We start from the raw sequence: 26,524 nt of genomic DNA on the forward strand, positions 1-26,524 counted from the left end.
TTTGCCTCATCTCACAACTTGCGCCGCCATCGTAGTCTACTCCATCCCAAACGCCGGCGTGCATCGGCGCGTGGGAGAGCAGGTCTCCGGAACCGTTCGTCTTTGCGATCCTGCACCGGGAGAGGACGAATTAGGTTTTTGGGAAGCGCTGTGCGCGACTGCTCAAATTCGTCATCACGGGTCGTCTTCCGTCCAAGTCGGGCGGTGCTACTCATCGTCGTATTCATCGCCGTCAGCAGCAGATCGTCGCCAACATCGTCATCAACACTGTCGCACCCATAATAGCTAACGATCAGTACGTCCAACATCCTCTGTTCATGTCTGTTTCTACAGCTATTGTTACGTGTTTGCTGCTGTTATGCATGTCTTGCTGTTCTTCTAGTTTGCTAGATTATTGCATGCTAGTATCTCTTCTAGTCATGAATTATTTACTGGAATTAATCATGAACTTGCCTAATATTCCAACAATCCAAAAACCTAATTATAGGCAATTTCCTGAGTTAACTATGGCTGGATTCGCTGATGCACTGAGGCCGGATAAGTTTACCGGTGTGCACTTTAAGAGGTGGCAGGTGAAGACCACGCTCTGGCTTACTGCTCTGAAAGTTTTCCACGCTAGTGTTGGTGCTCCAGAGGGAATGACCGACGAAGATCGGAGAAAATTCCAGGAAGCCAATACTATGTTTGTGGGATGCATTCTGAGTGTTCTTGCTGACCGTCTGTGTGATGTGTACATGCACATAAACGACGGAAAAATTCTGTGGGATGCACTGAATGCAAAATTCGGTGCAACAGATGCAGGCAGTGAACTGTACATCATGGAGAGTTTTCATGACTACAAGATGGTGAATAACCGTTCTGTGGTTGAACAAGCTCATGAGATACAGTGCATTGTGAAGGAACTTGAACTCCTTAAATGTGTTCTACCCGACAAATTCGTGGCTGGGTGCATGATTGCAAAGTTGCCTCCTTCATGGAGGAATTTCGCCACAACTCTGAAGCATAAGAGACAGGAGATATCAGTTGAAAATCTGATTGCATCTCTTGATGTTGAAGAAAAAGCTCGGGCTAAAGATACCACTGAAAAAGGAGGTGAGGTTCAGCCTACTGCTAACATGGTGCAGAGGTACCCACAGAACAAGAACAAAGGGAAGAACAAACCTGTTTTCAACAAGCCTACCAAGACTACTACCTTCAAGAAGAAGAAGTTCAACAAGGCTGAGCTAGAGTGCTACGCCTGTGGGAAGCCTGGACACTTTTCCAAGGAATGCCCTGAACGTGCAGACCGCAGAGGGAAAACAAGCTCCAAGACTGTCAACATGGTGACCGCTAGCAATACTGATGGGTATGGTAATTTACCTATTGTGCTTTCAGTATTTCAATCATCTTCGTGGTGGATTGATTCGGGTGCTAACGTTCATGTGTGTGCTGACATCTCCCTGTTTACTTCTTATCAGGTCGCAAGGGATTCTTCCGTCCTAATGGGGAATGGGTCACATGCTTCTGTTCGTGGCATTGGCACGGTGGATCTGAAGTTTACTTCGGGAAAGATCGTGCAACTAAGGAACGTGCAGCATGTCCCTACTATGAACAAGAATCTAGTTAGCGGCTCCCTTCTATGTCGAGATGGATTTAAGGTAGTTTTAGAGTCCAATAAAGTAATCGTGTCAAGATTTGGACAATTTATAGGAAAAGGCTATGAGTGCGGAGGCTTGTTCCGCTTTTCTCTTTCAGATTTTTGCAATAAGTCAATAAACCAAATTTGTGCTAGTGTTAATGATGATGCAAGTATTTGGCACTCTCGTTTATGTCATATTAATTTTGGTTTAATGTCTCGGCTATCCAGCATGAGTTTAATTCCGAACTTCACAGTTGCCAAAGGTTCTAAGTGCCATAGTTGTGTGCAATCTAAGCAACCTCGAAAGCCTCATAAGGCTGCCGAGGAGAGAAACTTGGCACCTCTAGAACTCATACATTCTGATCTTTGTGAGATGAATGGTGTGTTGACAAAAGGTGGAAAGAGATATTTCATGACTTTGATTGATGATGCGACTAGATTTTGCTATGTTTATTTGTTGCAAACTAAAGATGAAGCATTAGACTACTTTAAAATCTATAAAGCTGAAGTTGAAAATCAACTAGAGAGAAAGATCAAGCGTCTTAGGTCCGATCGTGGTGGAGAGTATTTTCCAAAAGTTTTTGATGAATTTTGTGAGGAACATGGTATTATTCATGAGAGGACGCCTCCCTATTCACCTCAATCAAATGGAGTGGCCGAGAGGAAAAACCGCACATTGACTGACTTGGTGAATGCCATGTTAGACACTGCTGGTTTATCTAAGGCATGGTGGGGGGAGGCTCTATTGACTTCATGTCATGTCCTGAATAGAGTTCCCAACAATAATAAAGAGAAAACCCCTTATGAGGAGTGGGTTGGGAGAAAACCATCACTTTCTTATTTGCGCACTTGGGGATGTTTGGCAAAGGTCAATATTCCTATTCCTAAGAAACGCAAACTTGGACCAAAGACAGTGGATTGTGTCTTTCTAGGGTATGCTCAACGGAGCATTGCTTATAGGTTTTTAGTGGTAAAATCTGAAGTACCTGATATGCATGTTGATACTATAATGGAATCTCGTGATGCAACATTTTTTGAGAACATATTTCCTATGAAAGATATGCATAGCATTGCTAGATTTTCTTCTGAGATAATTCCTGAATCTAGTACAACTGATGAATATTTCGAACAATCACATGAGGAAGTCCTTGAGAAGGATAACAATGAAGTTCCTAGAAGGAACAAGAGACAAAGGATTGCAAAATCCTTTGGTGATGATTTCATTGTATACCTTGTGGACGACACACCCAAGACGATTGCAGAAGCATATGCATCTCCGGATGTAGATGATTGGAAAGAAGCTGTTCATAATGAGATGGACTCAATTCTTTCTAATGGAACTTGGGAACTAACTGATAGACCATATGGTTGTAAACCTGTGGGCTGTAAGTGGGTGTTCAAAAAGAAGCTAAAGCCTGATGGTACTATTGATAAGTACAAGGCGCGGCTAGTGGCCAAGGGCTACACTCAGAAAGAAGGCGAAGATTACTTTGACACCTATTCACCCGTTGCTAGAATGACCACCATTCGAGTGTTACTTTCCTTGGCTGCCTCTTATGGTCTTATCATTCATCAAATGGATGTAAAGACAGCTTTTCTCAATGGAGAGTTGGAAGAGGAGATCTATATGGATCAGCCTGACGGGTTTGTGGTAAAGGGTGAAGAGAGAAAGGTGTGCAAGTTGTTAAAATCTTTGTATGGTCTGAAACAGGCACCTAAGCAATGGCATGAGAAGTTTGAAAGAACTTTGACTTCTGCAGGATTTGTCATTAACGAGGCTGATAGGTGTGTTTACTATCGCCATGGTGGGGGCAATAGTGTCATATTATGTTTGTATGTGGACGACATACTGATCTTTGGTACAAACATTAATGCAATTAATGAGGTCAAGTCTTTTCTATCAAAAAGTTTTGACATGAAAGATCTGGGAGAAGCCGATGTAATTCTAAACATCAAACTTATTAAGGATGAGAGTGGGATTACATTAACGCAATCTCACTATGTTGAGAAGGTCTTGAACCGATTCGGTTTTATGGATAGCAAGCCTTCTCCAACACCTTATGATCCCAGCGTGACACTCAGAAAGAACAAGAAAGAAACGAGAGATCAATTAAGATACTCTCAAATTGTCGGTTCACTCATGTACTTAGCTAGCGCTACAAGACCAGATATCTCTTTTGCTGTGAGCAAACTGAGTAGGTTCATGTCCAACCCGGGTGATGATCATTGGCATGCACTAGAAAGGGTCTTGCGCTATCTGAGAGGTACTATGAGTTACGGAATTACTTATTCAGGGCATCCTGCTGTGCTAGAAGGATATAGTGATTCAAATTGGATCTCCGATGTTGATGTACTTTACGCAACAAGTGGGTATGTATTTACTCATGGTGGTGGCGCAGTGTCATGGAGGTCTTGCAAGCAAACCATATTGACGAGGTCAACTATGGAAGCAGAATTAACTGCTTTGGACACAGCTACTGTTGAGGCAGAATGGCTGCGTGAGCTCTTGATGGACTTGCCGGTTGTTGAAAAACCTGTACCGGCTATTCTTATGAATTGTGATAACCAAACGGTTATCGCTAAAGTGAACAATTCTAAAGATAATGCAAAGTCATCAAGACACGTGAAAAGACGTTTGAAGTCTGTCAGGAAGTTGAGAAACTCCGGAGTAATAACTGTTACGTATATACAAACAGACAAAAACCTGGCAGATCCCTTTACAAAGGGACTATCACGAAATGTGATAGATATTGCATCGAGGGAGATGGGTATGAGACCCATAGATGTTACACCATAGTAGTAACCCAACCTTTGTGATCGGAGATCCCGTGAATTAGGATCTGGGAAGAACAAGCTATTGGTTAACTGAGGAGAGTAATAACTTATGATCGTCTCCAAGTGAAGATGCAAAACTCTCAGAGCTGTAAGGCTCAGATCTGTAAGGCAGGTTGGCAACATGCCTTAATGTGGTTCTATTGGCTATAATTAGCAAAGATGCTGTCCTACAGAGCAGTCTTGAAAGAACACACCTATATGAGTTCTGACTGTAAACGTCGCAGTCTATGAGATTTGGGTGATCTCTAGTAAACTCACGAAGAGACCAGGGAGTATGACGTATAAGCTCCAAACCGCGGGGTAGCCTACTGGCGGTCAGGTACTGGTTAAGACTTTGAGTGAAACCTGTTCACACAAAACTAGCAATTCAAGGCATAGTCCATTGTCAAGTTGTGAATGGATGTAGCTTAAAGTTCTAGGCAGAAGTTCAACTTAACAGTCTCTGCTGAAACACTGGTATATTAAACAAGTGGTGAGAGAAGGCAAATCTCTAAATGGGTATTTGAGATCTGGTGGGGGATTGTTAGAATTAATGGGCTAGGCCCATAGCAATTTCTGAAATCTCAAAGCCCATGTGTAAAATGGCAAGTGGTGGTGCTAAGTTTAGTCCCACCTTGGAAGTTGAAGAAGAGTTGGACCTCTTTATATAGTGGGTTCTCTCCACCACTCTAAGTGGTGTGTGAGAAGAGAAAGGGAAAACCACACGCGCGCGCTCGCTCGCCTCGCCTGGCCTGGCCGGGCCGGGCGGGGCGGGCGAGGCGAGGCGGGCGTACATGCGACATGCGCGTGAATGGTCCGCCGAAATCCGGTCCGTCTCCTTGCAGGAGCGCAGCTTCCTTTTGCCGTTTTATTTTTATGTCTTGGCAGACAAGTTTTTGATTTCTTGTCCGGTAAGTATACGAATTAGAAACCGAGTCGGTTTGGGATTGTGGTCGCGACACAATACCGCCTCTGGTCCTAATATATATACAGCTACCGGCTGCGGCCAGAGACACACCGAAAAACACCTAGGGTTTTGCCTCATCTCACAACTTGCGCCGCCATCGTAGTCTACTCCATCCCAAACGCCGGCGTGCATCGGCGCGTGGGAGAGCAGGTCTCCGGAACCGTTCGTCTTTGCGATCCTGCACCGGGAGAGGACGAATTAGGTTTTTGGGAAGCGCTGTGCGCGACTGCTCAAATTCGTCATCACGGGTCGTCTTCCGTCCAAGTCGGGCGGTGCTACTCATCGTCGTATTCATCGCCGTCAGCAGCAGATCGTCGCCAACATCGCCATCAACACTGTCGCACCCATAATAGCTAACGATCAGTACGTCCAACATCCTCTGTTCATGTCTGTTTCTACAGCTATTGTTACGTGTTTGCTGCTGTTATGCATGTCTTGTTGTTCTTCTAGTTTGCTAGTTTATTGCATGCTAGTATCTCTTCTAGTCATGAATTATTTACTGGAATTAATCATGAACTTGCCTAATATTCCAACAGCTGTGTGCTGCTTGAATTCACCAGTCACTACCGTGCGGCCCTATCGAGCGACGAGTCGCCACACACGCACCAACGCCGGTCGAGCCACCGTGCCGACGCCGACGGCCCCTCGCTTCCTCTACGTCCGGCCGGCCGGTGTCACCGTAGGCGCGCCTGCGCTCCGTGCGGTGCGGCGGCCGTCGCTCCCGGCCGAGGAATCCGTTCTGCCGTGCTCGCGGATAAGGCCGCCGCGCGCAAGTCAGAATGCATGGCGCTAACGTGGCGAGTCCATGCAGACGAGGGCCAATCCGATCATTGGTCTGGGAACTCGTGCCTTTTGACGGGACGGATAGAGCATGGCGCTCACTATTTTTTGTTACGTCATGGACTCATCGTGCTCACTATTCGACCATATAACTACAGCGTAAATTAAGAAAGGGATTTAAAAAAGTTCTAGTTTCGCGTTTTCGAAGTTTTGGTCAAAGCATGAAAAGTAGTAGTGGAGTATAGTAATAACATAGTGCCTACAGATTAAGATGCACGGTAAATACAGTAAACAAAAGGAAGGTACACATCTTCGGAGAGAGGGAGAGAGATGCAAATTAAATAGAATGTTCTTTCCCATCACGACGCTGGCCGGTAGCCTGTGGCCAAACGCTCGTGCACAAAACACGAAGGAGAAACCACCGGCTCTATGTTCTGGCCAGGGGAAAACCATTGGCTCTATGGTGCGGTGGCGACCGTTTTAAACTTTACCGAAATGAAAAATCGGTTGTGTCTACGTCCACGGCCTGCCTGCAGGCACTTTTCATTGGAACACACGCTAAATAATGGCTTAAAATAACACGGGCACAGTCACTCGGTTCCAAGCTCACTGGCTCGCACGTCAGTTCGTGCTAAGCTGGAGAGAAACACACAAACAAATTAACCATACGCGGCTCTCGAAAGTCAGTACTAGTTGCATTCGAGTAAGCACGCACCATGGAATCCATTCCAGATAGCACCATCCATTTTTCTCCAACCACCTATGGTAGCTCCTGCGCCGAGTCGCCGATTCTTCCGTTTCTTTAACTTCGGTGGGAGATGCTTAGGTCGCTCAATCGCGTGATGGGACAGCCGTGGTGGAAGACGAGTCGATGAGCTCCACACGTACTACGTAATTAGCCGCCCGGAATTGATCCAAGGTGGTCGCGTCAGACTCGCGATAATTGTCTGATCTGATAAAAAAGGGAAAGAGTATCGTAAGTGAAATGATAGCTGATTTGTTTGCTGATTCCCAAACGTGTCTAGTGCAGGGCTTGTCAGGTGCAATTTCGCCGTAGAAATTTTGATGTGCTCGAACGAAGAAGAACCCAAATCATTGTAACGGTTCACGAGAAATACAAATCATTTAAAATATAATAAAAATTACATCGAGCACCCTGCACCACCGGACGACCACTACCGCCGCCAGAACAAGCCGTCGAAGGCGCCGCTGTCACCGCTCCCCTACCGGAGCTGTCTTGACCTTGTCGACGAGAGTTAGAAAGTCTTCATGCACATGCCCTTAAGGACCAGCGCCCAGAGCCGTGGTCGTCGCCATTGAACCATTGAATCGATTTGAAGTGTCCGACCCCAAATCTCGCTGACGCGCACGCATGACGAGAAACCCTAACCTCATCGCCTCAAGAAAACGGAAGGAACCTACACCAAAATTCCGTTGATCTCATCCAATGGACGAAGTCGAGGAAGATTGAAGCCCAGACGAACTGCTCGAAGATGAAGCGTCACCATCCATTGGAATGTTGGCTCTGCGAGAAAATAAACCCTAACCTAAGCGTACAAGCCAAAGCCGAGGAACCGGAACCCCCTCCCTTCCTCTAGGCCGACTGAGCAACAGGTAGATCCACGAGCTAGCCGGGGAAGCTTGGAGGGGATGAGTGCCCTAGCCATCGTCGACGTGTGAGGGAAAGAGAAACCCTAACGGTGACAGGTAGCTCTAGCACTTCTTAGTCTCCTCCTTGATATGCTGGAAGCTTGTCGATGCAATAATAATTATAATACCAAAGAAACCGTGTAAATTTTATCTCAATGTGCAAAGTTTCATTAAGTTTACAGAAGAAAAAAACCTATCAACACCAACCATATCAAACTAGCTAGTACCATTAAATACACAAAATAAAATATTTTCCTTAGTATTATACTTCTTAATATTGTTTCCTATAAATTTGGTCAAATTTTACATCGCTTTTTTTTTCAAGAGATTACATAGCTTGACTCCGTCAAAATTTAATACTTATAGGCAATCTTTTCAAGCGCAAAAGAAGTACATCTTTTTCACGGTAGTCCAAAAGGTCTGAATTCCGGAGAACCATATTTGTGGGGTTTCAAAACTAGTATGGCTCAGTAGAATTCATATTTCAATGTCACCATTGACAAATACTATTACAAAACTTATGTGAGATGTCCTTTTCCAAATTTATTGCTTCCAAGCAACTTGGAATATACTCCACTAGACTCTTTTTTTGTTTCATAAACCTTGTATGCTACAATATATAATTTCAAAATTATTTTATAAGCGGACTAAACGGAGCCTAAGGTGCAACACTGACAGATCAATTATTTTTTTACCCTTTCGCCACGATATTTGTAGCTCCTGCATGTGCGTACAAAAACAAAACACTAAAACCATCGGCCCTATTTTGTTGCGAGGGAAAAACCCACCGGCTCTGTGTTCTCAGCTAATAGCACCACCGAAACAAAAACGCTTTGTGTCCACGTCTACCTTTGTTGAGTAAAAATAATAATATAATAACGTAACCGTAGCTGCACTGCACCAACCTCACTCGCGCTTCAGTGAGCACAGCATTTGAGTAAGCAGTAGCAAGCAAAGCAAAGCGCCACGCATGCGATTCACCGATGCCGTCGCCATCACGGTCTGTCTGCGGCGAGCTTTCGCCGATTTTATTTAGGAGGCTGCCGTAACCTGGAATGGATTCTCCCGGTTTGTGCGCCGGCATCGGCTGGACGCAATGAGCAAATATCATGCGCCGAAACGACGGCCGATTCGCCTGCCGAGCCCGAAACGTGTCCCGTGGAGGCCATGTTCGGATTTAGTGCAAGATCATGCTTCTTCTCTGCGCAACTTCGCTGTCGGCTCGGGAGTTTGTTTGATGCCCCGCAGGATTGCCAAATAATGCACCGGTTACACCGTTACAGCGAGGCCACGGAGAGCTCGGTCGGGGCCTGTTTGGAGGCATCATTCGAGGTCCATACATTTATATTTGATGAAGCGTTTTTTCTTTTCTTTTTTGCGAAGTTATGTTTGAAGCGGCGGGAAGGTTTTGAGAAAGAAATCCACACGCTACCGATGCCTTAGCTAGCTTGGTCCTGCAAATACGCGGTCGCTTGAGAATTTTGTTACAACTTTGGCGCAAGAAAAGGGTGACTGTAATTATATTATTATTATTATTATTATTACGGTTTGTAGGTTGTATATGAGTTAATTTATTTTCCGACATCATTTATTGAGCTAGATTGGGATGATTATATAGTCAAACACTACGAAAATTGCCACAGGTGACGTTTTCTCTTTCCTCATTCACAAGAAAAAAGATCCCAAGCTTTCCTCCTCCTGCCGTCGGCGCCGCCGTCGGTCCACCCATCTCCCATGGCCTTTGGGCCACGGAGGTGCGGAGGACCTCGGCCCCCCCTCCCCCGCGGTTGGCGGGAGGGACCCGTTCTTGTTCTTGTTAGGTTGGAGTTGTGTGACGACGGCGATGTCCTTCAGTACGGATAATATCTCCCACATTCTCTCCCCATTCAGATGGTGCGTCTATCATCATTATAGAGCGTGTGGAGGCATGTCTTCCTCGGATCTCGCAGGTTTTGACCGGTGTTGGTCTTTGGTGGATCTGTTGGGATCCGGTGTTAGTTCATCTATGTTTGGGTGTTACAAGTTTGATACTTTCGATCTATGACTTTCTTCATCTGCGATGGTTGTTGCTCTGATGCGCTGGTCGTATGGGGCCTTACCACGACGACTTCCCGACTGTCTACTACAAGATTTGCCCGGCTCCTACGAGGGAGGGGCGATGACGGCGACACGCCTTCTGCTTGCTCTAGTGTTTGTAGTCATCGCTAGGTGGTCCACATACCTTGTTGCAATTTTTATTATCTTTGGTGTTCTTTGAATTGCCATGATTGAAGGTGAATATGTTTGAAGTTTCTAGAAAAATATCTATAAAAAATACTCTGCCCCCTCTAGGAACCCTAAATTGATGCCACTGCTCTCCCTATCCCCCCCCCCACCCGCAAGGTCCTGCCCTCCTCCTGTTCCTACTCCGCCGGCTGGAAGAGGCGGGGACACCAAACTGCGTTGCACCGCTATAGTTAGGCTTGTCAGGGTAGGATTTCGTTCACTAGCTCCGACAATATGATGAGAATGGCAACGTTGTGCATATTAAGAATAATGTTTCCCCAACTTCTGATCTATCTTGTTAGCGGCGATCTTATCAACATAGTAGAGGAGGGCATGCCATCGTGTAGTCGATATTCTTCTGGATTTTTTGCATCGAATATTCTTCCGGATTGGTGGACATGGTTTGTGCTATTGGTGAAATAGACAAAGACGCTTCATGTCTTGGTCCTCTGGCTGCTTCTTTGACCGATAACCTCCGACCATCTTTGGCGTCATCACGCGGGGGGGGGGGGGGGGGGGGAGGTTAGGTCTCCCGGGACCTTTCTAGCCGGATATGGGATGGTCGTCCAACCCTCTCCGCCTCATTCTTCTACGGGACAATGATTTGTTTCCCGTTTTAGATGTATTTTGGCTTTGCGTGAAGACTTCATAGCCGTTGCATAGAATGTTTTCCTGGCTCCGACAATAAACAGAAGTGTAGAGGTGGCGTCGAGTTTGGCCCACGGCACAACACGTACGAGTGCACAAGAGGAGGAGGACGGTGTCTATGTCCTCAGGTCCCCGTGTTCAATTACTAAGGGCATCTTCAGCCGCGCCCTCAAGAAGGCCTCCCCAGGCGATTTTTTCGCGCCGGCGGCAAAAAACGGCCCAGTCGCGCCCCCAGGAGCCCGATTTTCGCCGGCTTGGGCCGAAAACAGCGCCGGCGGACCCAGCCCGAACCCGGCGCGCTGGGGGGCGCTCGGGGGCGCCGGGCGATTTTTTTTGGCGCGAAGAAGCCGCGGGCCCGCCGCGTCAGCGACACGGCTCTCTTCTCGGCCCTTCGTCGTCCTCATCGCCTCGTTTCCCGCGGCGAATCAATGCCAAAGCTGCCGCGCCGGTCAGCCTGCGCCATTGATGCCTCACGGGCGGCGCAGTGAAGACCGGACGACGCGCGTCCCTCGCCCGCCACGCGTACACACGGTGCCACGCGTGTGGGCGGCGCCTCGGCCTATATATGACGCGCCCGGCGCACACGGCGACTCATACTCTCCCGCCGTCGTCGTCCTCCCTCCCCTCTCCTCTCTTTCGCCGTCTCCAGTTCGCACCCATGGCCGAGCGCTTCCCTGGCGACGGCGCGGCGGCGAACGGCTTCGGCCGCCGCCATCTTCATGAAGACGAGGCTCGCCTCCTTTACGAGGCCGAGTACCCAGTCCCGCCGGACATGCGGGTGCCCGGGGCGTGGAGGATCAGCGTGGGCGGCGTGCCGGTGCCCCCGATACCCACCGGCACGGCGCGGCGTGCGGAGATCGCACGCATCCGCTCGAACCTGCCGTGTGCGGCGAGGGAGGGGCCACGGTACGTCCCCGACAGCCCGCTCTGGGACCCGTACTTCCGCCGCCGTCATGCCCAGCAGCTCGAGGCCACCAACGGCGTCGTGCCCTCCGGCAGGCTCAACTCCGCCGGCCGGCGTCGGTGGTGGGGCGTGCCCGTGTTGGAAATATGCCCTAGAGAAAATAATAAAAGTGTTATTATTATATTTCTTTGTTCATGATAATAGTCTTTTATTCATGCTATAACTGTATTATCCGGAAATCGTAATACACGTGTGAATACATAGACCACAATATGTCTCTAGTGAGCCTCTAGTTGACTAGCTCGTTGTGATCAACAGATAGTCATGGTTTCCTGGCTATGGACATTGGATGTCGTTGATAACGGGATCACATTATTAGGAGAATGATGTGATGGACAAGACCCAATCCTAAGCCTAGCACAAAGATCGTGTAGTTCGTTTGCTAGAGCTTTGCCAATGTCAAGTATCTCTTCCTTTGACCATGAGAGCGTGTAACTCCTGGATACCGTAGGAGTGCTTTGGGTGTATCAAACGTCACAACGTAACTGGGTGACTATAAAGGTGCACTACAGGTATCTCCGAAAGTATCTATTGTTTTATGCGGATCGAGACTGGGATTTGTCACTCCGTGTAAACGGAGAGGTATCTCTGGGCCCACTCGGTAGGACATCATCATATGCGCAATGTGACCAAGGAGTTGATCACGGGATGATGTGTTACGGAACGAGTAAAGAGACTTGCCGGTAACAAGATTGAACAAGGTATTGGATACCGACGATCGAATCTCGGGCAAGTAACATACCGCTAGACAAAGGGAATTGTATACGGGATCGATTGAGTCCTTGACATCGTGGTTCATCCGATGAGATCATCGTGGAACATGTGGGAGCCAACATGGGTATCCAGATCCCGCTGTTGGTTATTGACCGGAGAATGTCTCGGTCATGTCTGCATGTCTTCCGAACCCGTAGGGTCTACACACTTAAGGTTCGATGACGCTAGGGTTATAAAGGAAGCTTGTATGTGGTTACCGAATGTTGTTCGGAGTCCCGGATGAGATCCCGGACGTCACGAGGAGTTCCGGAATGGTCCGGAGGTAAAGATTTATATATGGGAAGTCCTATTTTGGCCACCGGAAAATGTTCGGGATTTTTCGGTATTGTACCGGGAAGGTTCTAGAAGGTTCCGGAGTGGGGCCCACCTGCATGGGGGGACCCACATGGACGTGGGTAGTGGGGGCAAGGCCCCACACCCCTGGTCAAGGCGCACCAAGATCCCCCCTTAGAAGGAATAAGATCATATCCCGAAGGGATAAGATCAAGATCCCTAAAAAGGGGGGATAACAATCGGTGGGGAAGGAAATAATGAGATTTCTTTCCTCCCACCTTGGCCAACGCCCCAATGGACTTGGAGGGCAAGAAACCAGCCCCTCCACCCCTATATATAGTGGGGAGGCGCATGGGAGCTACAGACGAAGTTCTGGCGCAACCCTCCCCCTCTCCAACTCCACCTCCTCCTGAGTAGTGCTTGGCGAAGCCCTGCAGGATTGCCACGCTCCTCCATCACCGCCACGCCGTTGTGCTTCTGCTGGATGGAGTCTTCCTCAACCTCTCCCTCTCTCCTTGCTGGATCAAGGCGTGGGAGACGTCACCGGGCTGTACGTGTGTTGAACACGGAGGTGCCGTCCGTTCGGCACTAGGATCATCGGTGATTTGAATCACGACGAGTACGACTCCATCAACCCCGTTCACTTGAACGCTTCCGCTTAGCGATCTACAAGGGTATGTAGATGCACTCTCTTTCTACTCGTTGCTGGTCTCTCCATAGATAGATCTTGGTGACACGTAGGAAAATTTTGAATTTCTGCTACGTTCCCCAACAGTGGCATCATGAGCTAGGTCTATTGCGTAGATTCTTTGCACGAGTAGAACACAAAATAGTTGTGGGCGTTGATTTTGTTCAATATGCTTACCGTTACTAGTCCAATCTTGTTTCGACGGTATTGTGGGATGAAGCGGCCCGGACCGACCTTACACGTACTCTTACGTGAGACAGGTTTCACCGATTGACATGCACTTGGTGCATAAGGTGGCTAGCGGGTGCCAGTCTCTCCCACTTTAGTCGGAACGGATTCGATGAAAAGGGTCCTTATGAAGGGTAAATAGCAATTGGCATATCACGTTGTGGTTTTGCGTAGGTAAGAAACGTTCTTGCTAGAAACCCATAGCAGCCACGTAAAACATGCAAACAACAATTAGAGGACGTCTAACTTTTTTTTGCAGGGTATGCTTTGTGATGTGATATGGCCAACAAGAATGTGGTGAATAATATGTGATGTATGAGATTGATCATGTTCTTGTAATAGGATTCACGACTTGCATGTCGATGAGTATGACAACCGGCAGGAGCCATAGGAGTTGTCTTTATTTATTGTATGACCTGCGTGTCATTGAAGAACGCCATGTAAATTACTTTACTTTATTGCTAAAGGCGTTAGCCATAGAAGTAGAAGTAGTCGTTGGCGTGACAACTTCATGAAGACACGATGATGGAGATCATGATGATGGAGATCATGGTGTCATGCCGGTGACGATGATGATCATGGAGCCCCGAAGATGAAGATCAAAAGGAGCAAAATGATATTGGCCATATCATGTCACTATTTGATTGCATGTGATGTTTATCATGTTTATGCATCTTGTTTACTTAGGACGACGGTAGTAAATAAGATGATCCCTTACAAAATTTCAAGAAGTGTTCTCCCCTAACCGTGCACCGTTGCTACAGTTCGTCGCTTCTAAGCACCACGTGATGATCGGGTGTGATGGATTCTTACGTTCACATACAACGGGTGTAAGACAGTTTTACACAGCGAAAACACTTAGGGTTAACTTGACGAGCCTAGCATGTACAGACATGGCCTCGGAACACGGAGACCGAAAGGTCGAGCATGAGTCGTATAGTAGATACGATCAACATGAAGATGTTCACCGATGATGACTAGTCCGTCTGACGTGATGATCGGACACGGCCTAGTTGACTCGGATCATGTAATCACTTAGATGACCAGAGGGATGTCTATCTGAGTGGGAGTTCATAAGATGAACTTAATTATCCTGAACATAGTCAAAAGACCTTTTGCAAATTATGTCGTAGCTCGCGCTATAAGTTCTACTGTTTAGATATGTTCCTAGAGAAAATTATAGTTGAAAGTTGATAGTAGCGATTATGCGATCAGTAGAAAGCTTATGTCCTTAATGCACCGCTCAGTGTGCTGAACCCCAAACGTCGTTTGTGGATGTTGTGAACATCGGACATACACGTCTTGATAACTACGTGATAGTTCAGTTAAACGGTTTAGAGTTGAGGCACGAAAGACGTTTTCGAAACATCGCGAAACATATGAGATGCTTCGAGGTCTGAAATTGGGATTTCAGGCTCGTGCCCATGTCAAGAGGTATAAGACCTCCGACGATTTTCTTAGCCTGCAAACTAAGGGAGAAAAGCTCAATCGTTGAGCTTGTGCTCAGATTGTCTGAGCACAACAATCACTTGAATCGAGTGGGAGTTGATCTTCCAGATGAGATAGTGATGTTTCTCCAAAGACATTGCCACCAAGCTACTAGAGCTTCGTGATGAACTATAACATATCAGGGATAGATATGATGATCCTTTGAGGTATTCGCGATGTTTGACACCGCGAAAGTAGAAATCAAGAAGGAGCATCAATTGTTGATGGTTGGTGAAACCACTAGTTTCAAGAAGGGCAAGGGCAAGAAGGGATACTTCATGAAACGGCAAATCAGCTGCTGCTCTAGTGAAGAAACCCAAGGTTGAACCCAAACCCGAGACTAAGTGCTTCTATAATAAGGGGAACAGTCACTAGAGCGGAATTACCCTAGATACTTGGTAGATGAGAAGGCTGGCAAGGTCGATAGAAGTATATTGGATATACATTATGTTAATGTGAACTTTACTAGTACTCCTAGTAGCACCAGGGTACAGGATACCGGTTCGGTTGCTAAGTGTTAGTAACTCGAAATAAAAGCTACGAAATAAAAGGAGACTAGCTAAAGGTGAGCTGACGATATGTGTTGGAAGTGTTTCCAAGGTTGATGTGATCAAGCATCGCACGCTCCCTCTACCATCGAGATTGGTGTTTGCGTTGAGCATAGACATGATTGGATTATGTCTATCGCAATACGGTTATTCATTTAAGGAGAATAATGGTTACTCTATTTATTTGAATAATACCTTCGATGGTCTTGCACCTAAATAAATGGTTTATTGAATCTCGATCGTAGTGATACACATTTTCATGCCAAAAGATATAAGATAGTAATAATAGTACCACTTACTTGTGGCACTGCCATGTAAGTCATAATGGTATAAAACGCATGAAGAAGCTCCATGTTGATGGATCTTTGGACTCACTCGTTTTTGAAAAGTTTGAGACATGCGAACCATGTCTATTGGTGTATACGCATGAAGAAACTCCATGCAGATGGATCGTTTGGACTCACTTGATTTTGAATCACTTGAGATATGCAAATCATACCACATGGGCAAGATGACTGAAAAGCCTCGTTTTCAGTAAAATGGAACAAGATAGCAACTTGTTGGAAGCAACACATTTTGATGTGTGCAGTCCAATGAGTGCTGCGGCATGCAGTGAATATCGTTATGTTCTTACTTCACAGATGATTCGAGTAAATGTTGAGTATATTTACTTGATGAAACACAAGTCTGAATTATTGAATGGTTCAAGTAATTTCAGAGTGAAGTTGAAGATCATTGTGACAAGAGGATAAAATGTCTATGATATGATCATAGAGATGAATATCTGAGTCACGAGTTTTGGCACACAATTAAGACATTGTGGAAATTGTTTCGCAATTAATACCGCCTGGAACACCATAGTGTGATGGTGTGTCCGAACATCATAGTTGCACCCTATTGGATATGATGCATACCATGATGTCTCTTATCGAACTGCCACGATAGTTTATGGGTTAGGCATTAAAGACAACCACATTCACTTTAAATAGGGCACCACGTAATTCCGTTGAGATGACACCGTATGAATTATGGTTTAGAGAAACCTAAGTTGTCGTTTCTTAAAGGTTTTGGGCTGCGACGCTTATGTGAAAAAGTTTCAGGATTAAGCTCGAACCCAAAGCGGATGAAGTACATCTTCATAGGACACCCAAAACAGTTGGGTATACCTCCTAATTCAGATCCGAAAGCAATATGAATTGTGTCTAGAATCGGGTCCTTTCTCGAGGAAAGGTTTCTCTCGAAAGAATTGAGTGGGAGGATGGTGGAGACTTGATGAGGTTATTGAACCATCACTTCAACCAGTGTGTAGCAGGGCACAGAAGTTGTTCCTGTGGCACCTACACAAATTGAAGTAGAAGCTTATGATAGTGATCATGAAACTTCAGATCAAGTCACTCCCAAACCTCGTAGGGTGACAAGGATACGTACTACTTCAGAGTGGTACAGTAATCTTGTCTTGAAGGTCATGTTGCTACACAACAATGAACCTACGAGCTATGGAGAAGCGATTGTGGGCCCAAATTCCGACAAATGGTTAGAAACCATGAAATCCGAGATAGGATCCATGTATCAGAACAAAGCATGGACTTTGGTGGACTTGCCCAATGATCGGCAAGCCATTTGATAAATGGATCTTTAAGAAGAAGACGGACGTGGACGGTAATGTAACCGTCTGTGAAGCTCGACTTGTGGCGAAGAGTTTTTTCACAAGTTCAAGGAGTTGACTGCGATGAGATTTTCTCATCCGTAGCGATGCTTAAAGTCCGTCGGAATCATGTTAGCATAAGCTGCATTTATGAAATCTGGCAGATGGATGTCAAGACGAGTTTCCTTACCAGTTTTCATAAGGAAAGGTTGTATGTGATACAATCAGAAAAGTTTTGTCGATCCTAAGGATGCTAATAAGTATGCAAAGCTCCAGCAATCCTTCTAAGGACTGGAGTGAGCATCTCGGAGTTGGAATGTATGCTTTGATGATGATCAAAGATTTTGGTGTATACAAAGTTTATGAGAAACTTATATTTCCAAAGAAGTGAGTGGGAGCACTATAGAATTTCTGATGAGTATATGTTGTTGACATATTGATGATCAGAAATGAATTTCTGGAAAGCTTGGATTAAGCTACTTGAGCATTAAGCATCAAGATCTATAAGGATAGATCAAAACGCTTAATGGTACTTTCAAATGAGCACATACCTTGACATGATCTTGAAGGTGTTCAAGATGGACCAGTCAAAGAAGGAGTTCTTGCCTGAGTTGTAAGGTACGAAGTTAAGACTTAAAGCTCGACCACGGCAGAATAGAGAGAAAGGACGAAGGTCGTCTCCTATGCTTAAGACATAGGCTCTACAGTATGCTATGCTGTGTACCGCACCTGAAGTGTGCCTTGCCATGAGTTAGTCAAGGGGTACAAGAGTGATCCAAGAATGGATCACAGACAGCGGTCAAAGTTATCCTTAGTAACTAGTGGACTAAGGAATTTTCTCGATTATGGAGGTGGTAAAAGAGTTCGTCGTAAAGGTTACGTCGATGCAAGCTTAACACCTATCCGGATAGCTCTAAGTAGAGATACCGGATACGTATAATGGGGCAACAATTTAGAATAGCTCCAAGTGGAACAGTTATTTGGAATGGCTCCAAATAGAACGTGGTAGCTACATCTAGGAGATGACATAGAGATTTGTAAAGCACACACGGATCTGAAAGGTTGAGACCCGTTGACTAAAACCTCTCTCACAAGCAACATGATCAAACCCAAAACTCTTTGGATGTTGGTCACATGGTGATGTGACCTGTCAATGTTAATCACATGGTGATAGAACTAGATTATTGACTTTAGTGCAAGTGGGAGACTGTTGGAAATATGCCCTAGAGAAAATAATAAAAGTGTTATTATTATATTTCTTTGTTCATGATAATAGTCTTTTATTCATGCTATAACTGTATTATCCGGAAATCGTAATACACGTGTGAATACATAGACCACAATATGTCCCTAGTGAGCCTCTAGTTGACTAGCTCGTTGTGATCAACAGATAGTCATGGTTTCCTGGCTATGGACATTGGATGTCGTTGATAACGGGATCACAACATTAGGAGAATGATGTGATGGACAAGACCCAATCCTAAGCCTAGCACAAAGATCGTGTAGTTCGTTTGCTAGAGCTTTGCCAATGTCAAGTATCTCTTCCTTTGACCATGAGAGCGTGTAACTCCTGGATACCGTAGGAGTGCTTTGGGTGTATCAAACGTCACAACGTAACTGGGTGACTATAAAGGTGCACTACAGGTATCTCCGAAAGTATCTATTGTTTTATGCGGATCGAGACTGGGATTTGTCACTCCGTGTAAACGGAGAGGTATCTCTGGGCCCACTCGGTAGGACATCATCATATGCGCAATGTGACCAAGGAGTTGATCACGGGATGATGTGTTGCGGAACGACTAAAGAGACTTGCCGGTAACGAGATTGAACAAGGTATTGGATACCGACGATCGAATCTCGGGCAAGTAACATACTGCTAGACAAAGGGAATTGTATACGGGATCGATTGAGTCCTTGACATCGCGGTTCATCCGATGAGATCATCGTGGAACATGTGGGAGCCAACATGGGTATCCAGATCCCGCTGTTGGTTATTGACCGGAGAATGTCTCGGTCATGTCTGCATGTCTTCTGAACCCGTAGGGTCTACACATTTAAGGTTCGATGACGCTAGGGTTATAAAGGAAGCTTGTATGTGGTTACCGAATGTTGTTCGGAGTCCCGGATGAGATCCCGGACGTCATGAGGAGTTCCGGAATATTCCGGAGGTAAAGATTTATATATGGGAAGTCCTATTTTGGCCACCGGAAAATGTTCGGGATTTTTCGGTATTGTACCGGGAAGGTTCTAGAAGGTTCCGGAGTGGGGCCCACCTGCATGGGGGGACCCACATGGACGTGGGTAGTGGGGGCAAGGCCCCACACCCCTGGTCAAGGCGCACCAAGATCCCCCCTTAGAAGGAATAAGATCATATCCCGAAGGGATAAGATCAAGATCCCTAAAAAGGGGGGATAACAATCGGTGGGGAAGGAAATAATGAGATTTCTTTCCTCCCACCTTGGCCAACGCCCCAATGGACTTGGAGGGCAAGAAACCAGCCCCTCCACCCCTATATATAGTGGGGAGGCGCATGGGAGCTACAGACGAAGTTCTGGCACAACCCTCCCCCTCTCCAACTCCACCTCCTCCTGAGTAGTGCTTGGCGAAGCCCTGCAGGATTGCCACGCTCCTCCATCACCGCCATGCCGTTGTGCTTCTGCTGGATGGAGTCTTCCTCAACCTCTCCCTCTCTCCTTGCTGGATCAAGGCGTGGGAGACGTCACCGGGCTGTACGTGTGTTGAACACGGAGGTGCCGTCCGTTCGGCACTAGGATCATCGGTGATTTGAATCACGACGAGTACGACTCCATCAACCCCGTTCACTTGAACGCTTCCGCTTAGCGATCTACAAGGGTATGTAGATGCACTCTCTTTCTACTCGTTGCTGGTCTCTCCATAGATAGATCTTGGTGACACGTAGGAAAATTTTGAATTTCTGCTACGTTCCCCAACAGCCCGAGCGCACGTTGGAGGCCGTCCTCGAGTACATCGAGAGCGGCAACACGCCGCGCCTCGAGTACCACGCTCCCCCTTCCTTCTCACGCCACCGGGGAAACTCCTGGACCCCGAGGCGCATGGAGACCGGGGGGTCCTCCTCCTCGTCTGGCGGCTCGCCTTGCCTCCGCCCCGTCAAGCCGGAGCCCCAGGGCACACCGGTCGCCGCGCGCACCCGCAGCTCCGGCGTACGCATCGGCGCCAACGTCTCTCCATCCACCGGCCGCTTCGTCCTCGTCGAGCCCAAGCCGGAGCCCGGCCTCCCCGCGGAGTACGAGGAGATAGCCCGGCGCGGCTTCTCCGACGAGGACGCCACGCGGTGGGCGCGGGACGACTACCTCCGCGACGAGACGGTCCGGCAGCGCCGGGCCCTGGAGGAGATCGCCGCCCGCAAGCGTGGGCGCGAGGACGCCCACGGCGTCGTGGTCCTCGACAGCGACGACGACGACGACGATGACGCCCCCGGACCGTCCAACCCGCCGCGCCAACCGGGGAAGGGATGCAGCAGGGACGGCGGAGGCGTAGGCGGGGGCGGCGGCGACCGCAACAACGACGACGACGACGACGACGACGACGACGACGGTGACTACACGCGGTTCTACAGCCTCCTCGGCATGTAGAACCGCGTGGGCGGCGGCGGGCGGCGAGACGGGCGGCGAGGGAGACGGCGGGGGTAGCCCGCGGTAGTTTTTTCTTTTTAAAAAAAAAATATGTTTAAGTTTGAACGAACTCGCCGATGTTTGCGTTAAATTTGAGTCGTTTTGCGCCGAATTTGATTTTTTTAACGAACTGTGGGCGCCGTGACTGGGGGACATCACGCCCCCAGTGCGCGGTTTAGCGCCGGTGCGTCCCCAGGGGGCGACTTTTTGCCCCTCCTGGGGGGCAAACGGCTGGAGATGCCCTAACTATATAAAGATGAGTTTAAAGGGTTGGTCCACTTTAACAAATGATCATTGCTATCTACATAAAAAGGAATAAAAAATATCACATATGTTCCGAATTATATAATGTTTTAAATATTTAAATATGGACTATATACGGACTGAAATGAGTAACAAACACTAAAATGTATCTATATACATCCGATTCAGGAAAAATGTTACTCTGCTCATTCATAAATATAAGATGTTTTGGATATTTCAATATCGATTGCACATAGACTGAAGCGTGAATAAATATATTAAAATGCGTCTATATACATCCGAATCAAAAAAATTAAAACATTTTCTAATTCGGAATGGAGGGTAGACAAGTACTCATACTTGTGAATAAAATGCAAGGAATTTTGTGACGCCCAAAACTGTCCCTGAAACCCGAGGAAAGGAGGAGGTGAAGGCAGCCACAGGAAGCAAATAGCCATCACGGTCGCGTCACCGGCCGCCGCTCGTCTCCCTCCCTCCGCCTGCCTATAAACACCGCGCACCCACACACGGCCACACCGCATCACACCCACACACACGGCCACGCACGCCACAGGAGAGAGACCGACCCCGCGCGCGCGCACGCTCGAACACGGCACGGCGGAGCCACCACCTGAGATTCTGGCGCCCGGACCCACCTGCCACCCGAGACCTGCTACCCCGCCACCTCGTTGACAATGGCGGTGGCGCGGCTGCGCTCGGCCACCGCGGCCCGGCTCCAGCCGGCGCTCGCCGGCCGGCGGCGCCTCGGGACGGCGGCCGCCGCGGAGGCCCCGGAGGCGGTCGTCGGGGCGGGCGGCGCGCGGTGGGAGCCGATGGGCGCGCGGGAGTACTACGACTACCGGCGGGCCATCTACGGCGACATCACGCACAAGGCCATCCTCGTCGACGCCGCCGGCACCCTCCTCGCCCCCACCGAGCCCATGGCCCAGGTCCGCCTACGCCCTTCCCCCGTACACCGCAGCTCCAATTCATGTTCCTCTGTTTGTTCCGCTCGATTCTCTTGGCACATGGTGGACGGAGGCCTGCATGTTTTCTATGCGGTGCACACGCTGAGACAATGCGTGGTGTTTGGATCGATCTGATCCGTACTCCCGTAAGCCGTTCCCTTCGTGTGTGTTCAATTGTTCATAGATTTGGGTTGTGAGAACCTGGACAGATTTGTTTCTGCTGTTCATTTCTGGGTTGTGTGGATTTATTTCTCCATGCATGATGAATTGCGGATAAATTCTCCCTTTCCTGTGTTAATTGGGCATGCATGCGACGGTTTGATTAATATGGCTTGTGCTCTGAATGTTAATACAGGTGTACAGAACAGTAGGCGAAAAGTATGGGGTTAAGTACTCGGAGGATGAGATCCTGATGAGGTACCGGCAGGCATATTCGCAGCCATGGGGCAGATCGCGGCTTAGGTATGGCATTTACCTTCGGACTGTCCTGTTGTTCCGAATGCGAGTTTGGATTTGATTTCGCTATACGAGTATCTTAGATGGCTCTGTCTGATTTTGTTCTTGTGCGCTCGTATTGAAATGAATAAATAGCATTTAGGACGGTGATATTCTTGCCATAAATGCCCTTGTTCAATTTAAACAAAGGATTATGCATCAGGAAAAGTGTGGACTAACTTGTCTTTCACTTCCTTGAACTAATCCTTTTTAATCAATTGGATCGAAATACCGCCTCTTTAAAATTGAGAGTGCAGATATGAAACAATTTCAAGCGGAGTTAATCATCCCTCAATCTGAGTTAAGCTGCGAGCCGAGAAACCTTGGTGAGAAGTATAATTCCGTAAGTAAAGTTCTCACCAGAACGCAGAGGGATATTTGCGAGAACTGCTCTGAGGATTCTATAATTCTCAATGCTCAGATTGAGATCCAGGAACTGGAATGGTCCCAAGTTCTATCTGGTGCTTGATGCAATTACCTTCTCAGATATGGCTGAGATAGTTTTATTTGTCTTTGGTGGTGCTAAAAGAACAATCGTGGGGTAGGAACATTGATTCCTAAGTTTCACATAGTATTCAGAAAGTAGAGAGTTTATTCTTATGCGAGAATTTGATTCTTAAGTTTCTGGCATATTCACAGTTAGTTTTAGCTGGTTTGTGTGCTTTACGAGCACCGAGTATCCTTGGGTGCGTTTTTCATAATACTTATCAGGAGACAAATCTGAATGGAAATTGTACGATACTGATTTTCGCAACATATATATGGACTGCGGTGATAGGTAGTACTGGCGATTCGATTCTTTTGTTTCTTATCAGCCTTGCATTCAGTTCCTCCTTGGAACCTGGAGTTATCATGTCACAAAATAATAATAAAATACGAGCTTGCCTTTTAGCCCACAGGGCATGTGGATTTTCGTACAAATTTGCGATTCATTCAGTCAAACATTTCAAACCTGTTAAAAAAATATGCTGCTGCATGGACTTATGTTTCTCAATTTCTCCAGGTATGTTGATGATGGGAGGCCCTTTTGGCAACATATAGTTAGTTCTTCTACAGGCTGCTCAGATTTACAGTACTTTGAGGAACTTTATCATTACTATACGACTGAGAAGGTAAGAGAAAATCTGTAATCAAAATGATTTGAAACCATCCTATTGTATGTTTGACCTTACAAACTGTTTTGTGTTTGCTAGGCCTGGCGGCTCATTGACCCTGATGCTAAATATGTTTTTGAAGCATTGAGAAGGGCTGGTGTGAGAACAGCTGTTGTATCCAACTTTGACACCCGCCTCCGGCCACTTTTACAGGCCCTGAATTGCGATCACTGGTTCGACGCAGTTGCTGTGTCTGCTGAGGTGGGTTTCCATTTACAGATGAGCTGCTTTAACTAAGCTTGTTAACTGAACCTTGACCCTGTAGCTACCGTCCTTTGTATCTATAAGTTCGGCCTTCAGTTTTCCTATTAATGTTCGCCATTAAACCCTTGTTCTCTGTTTTTTCTGCTAACAGGTTGCAGCAGAAAAGCCAAACCCAACAATATTCCTGAAGGCCTGCGAGTTGTTGGACGTGAAGCCTGAAGAGGCTGTGCATATTGGGGACGACCGTCGGAATGATTTGTGGGGAGCTAGGGACGCAGGCTGCGATGCCTGGCTCTGGGGCAGTGATGTTCACTCCTTCAAGGAAGTAAGCTTTTCTGTCTTGTCTGCTCCAAAACTGAACTACAAATCAATTATTGTCCTTATAGCAAACATGGCATCTAGGAGTGGCATTTCGCTGTCAGTGTAGTTGGGATTAATTATACACTGCAAATAAAGATCTGGCAGCTGTATGCTGTTACCAAGATCAGTTCGTTAGGAGCAAACTGTTGTATTACAGATTATTACTTGGCTAGGTGCACCCTGGTAACTGTTCTATTTTGAAGAATCTCTTTAGTCTTCTTCTGCCGACGAAAGCGGGCAGCGTCCCTTTTCATATCAGCTGCAATTTTCAGAAATTATATCGTTGCTCACATCCACACATCTGTATCGCAGGTCGCAGAAAGGATCGGAGTTAGCGTGGGTATGGGCAACAATATGTGATTCGCCACGGTTGCTTGTAAGCGGACTCTGCTGCACCTGGCGTGCGGTCGGTGCGGATCGCCGCCCTTCCCTTCTTCCTGTCGAGTATGCTCGCCGAGCCCCCTGAGCTTCAATAAAAAGGCTGGGAGGTGGTGCTTAGTTCGCCTCCTCTGTACATAGTGCCGACCCTTCTTTGCTCAGGTGTGTGTGTGGCTGTCCGGCCGCTGTACATATTTTCCAGGGAAGTGAGAACTGATGGCAGTGTCTCTCTGTGACAAGGCCTTAATTTCCTAAGTCTATATTGTAGCAACAATGCACGTATGTAATTAAGCGAACTCGATTTACCCTTTGGATACTTCCTGCCGCGTGCTCTGAAATCTGTGTTTCACGAGAATGGCCCCAACGTATCCCCCGCATTTTGTTCACTGGATTTGGTAAAAAATTCTGAGGGTATTGCCTTGTGGTGCTCCATATAGTCTGTTTCATCACTTCGAACCTCCCTTCGAACTGTGGAAAATATGTTTTGAAGTCAAACTGCAGAAAAGCAGCGGTGAAGACGAACTTTGGGAGTGTGGTGGAGCGGGCATTCAACCGAGGAGGCGCTGTGGGTACTTCAAAAGTGACCTCCCTAATTTCATCAACTGATGTGAGCACTTCTGATTTTATTGCCGTGACGCCACAGCTAACGTCGATCAGGAAGGCATCCTTCGTTTTTGCCCGACCCTTCGGTCCAGTGACAATCCTCGACAGCCATGTCGTCTGATGCTGAATTACATGATGCCAAAGTCCTCCATCAAAAGGTGTAGCAGCTAACGCTCGAGTGCTCATGACGTTAAAAGCACCCCAAATCCTAGAACTTGTCGATGATGTAATGGTTTAGTCCCACAACTTGCGAAAGCTCAAAGCTCACTTATCAGTTCTAGAACTTGTCTTGGATGTGCATGTTTAGTCCCGAGCCAATCACATGCAACCAAGTGGAGCCAGCTGGACCGAGCCGCTCGGCGTTGGAGTTTTTACAGATATCCCCCAGTTTTTACAGATATCCCCTATCATTTATCGATGTCAATCCGCAAGACAACCACCTAGATTAGTTTTGTATTTATTTTCTGTTCGAATCCGGTTGGCTCCTCCTCACCCCTCCCCCTACTTACTTTTCTGCTCGCAGCTCTCCTCCTCGCCGCGTCGTCCAGCTCACGACCACCATCTAGCTCGCCGACATGGTTTCCTGGATTGATGAATCCAACTACTCGTCGGACGGTGACTCCGTTACCAGCCAAGTGAGTTTGACCCTGTACATCTGGCATTTAAGGTTAGGCAAAATGGGGAACTTTACTGAGCAGATTTTGTTTTAGCCTCCTGCCACCATTTTCTGCTCGGAATGGAGAGGCCTTGCTGCAGATCTTGCTGCTAGGAGTGAACACCAAGCCATCTGTGAGAAGTTTGTGGCCCTTGATTCAGTGGATAGTGGAAGGAGATTCCTGGCTTGTGCACAAAAGGTTAGTAGATTTCCAGATGTTCAGTTAACTGCAAATTCAGTTACCACAGTTTAAGTGTAGATGCTAGTGCCATTTAAGTGGATATGTGCTCTGTATAAACTGGATATGTGCCATTTAGGTTTGGATGATATTGCCTTGTCATTTCATTTAATTTTCGGCAATCAGTGCTCTGTGTAGTTCCATTTAAGTATGGATGTTAGTGTCATGTGTGAAGGAAATATGCCCTAGAGGCAATAATAAAGTTGTTATTTTATATTTCCTT

General features: G+C 47.1%; 1 protein-coding gene across 1 annotated transcript; it reads left to right on the forward strand.

The window, feature by feature from the left end:
- Positions 1-21,787: 21,787 nt before the first annotated feature.
- On the forward strand, positions 21,788-25,121 carry LOC123040787 (haloacid dehalogenase-like hydrolase domain-containing protein 3). Its single transcript, XM_044463544.1, has 6 exons — positions 21,788-22,196; positions 22,570-22,676; positions 23,713-23,821; positions 23,903-24,064; positions 24,219-24,392; positions 24,740-25,121. The coding sequence occupies exons 1-6, from the start codon at positions 21,942-21,944 to the stop codon at positions 24,785-24,787; spliced, it is 855 nt and encodes a 284-aa protein (XP_044319479.1). The 5' UTR covers positions 21,788-21,941; the 3' UTR covers positions 24,788-25,121.
- Positions 25,122-26,524: the final 1,403 nt, after the last annotated feature.

This window comes from Triticum aestivum, chromosome 2B (genome assembly GCF_018294505.1).
Source record: "Triticum aestivum cultivar Chinese Spring chromosome 2B, IWGSC CS RefSeq v2.1, whole genome shotgun sequence".
Lineage (NCBI taxonomy): Eukaryota > Viridiplantae > Streptophyta > Magnoliopsida > Poales > Poaceae > Triticum > Triticum aestivum.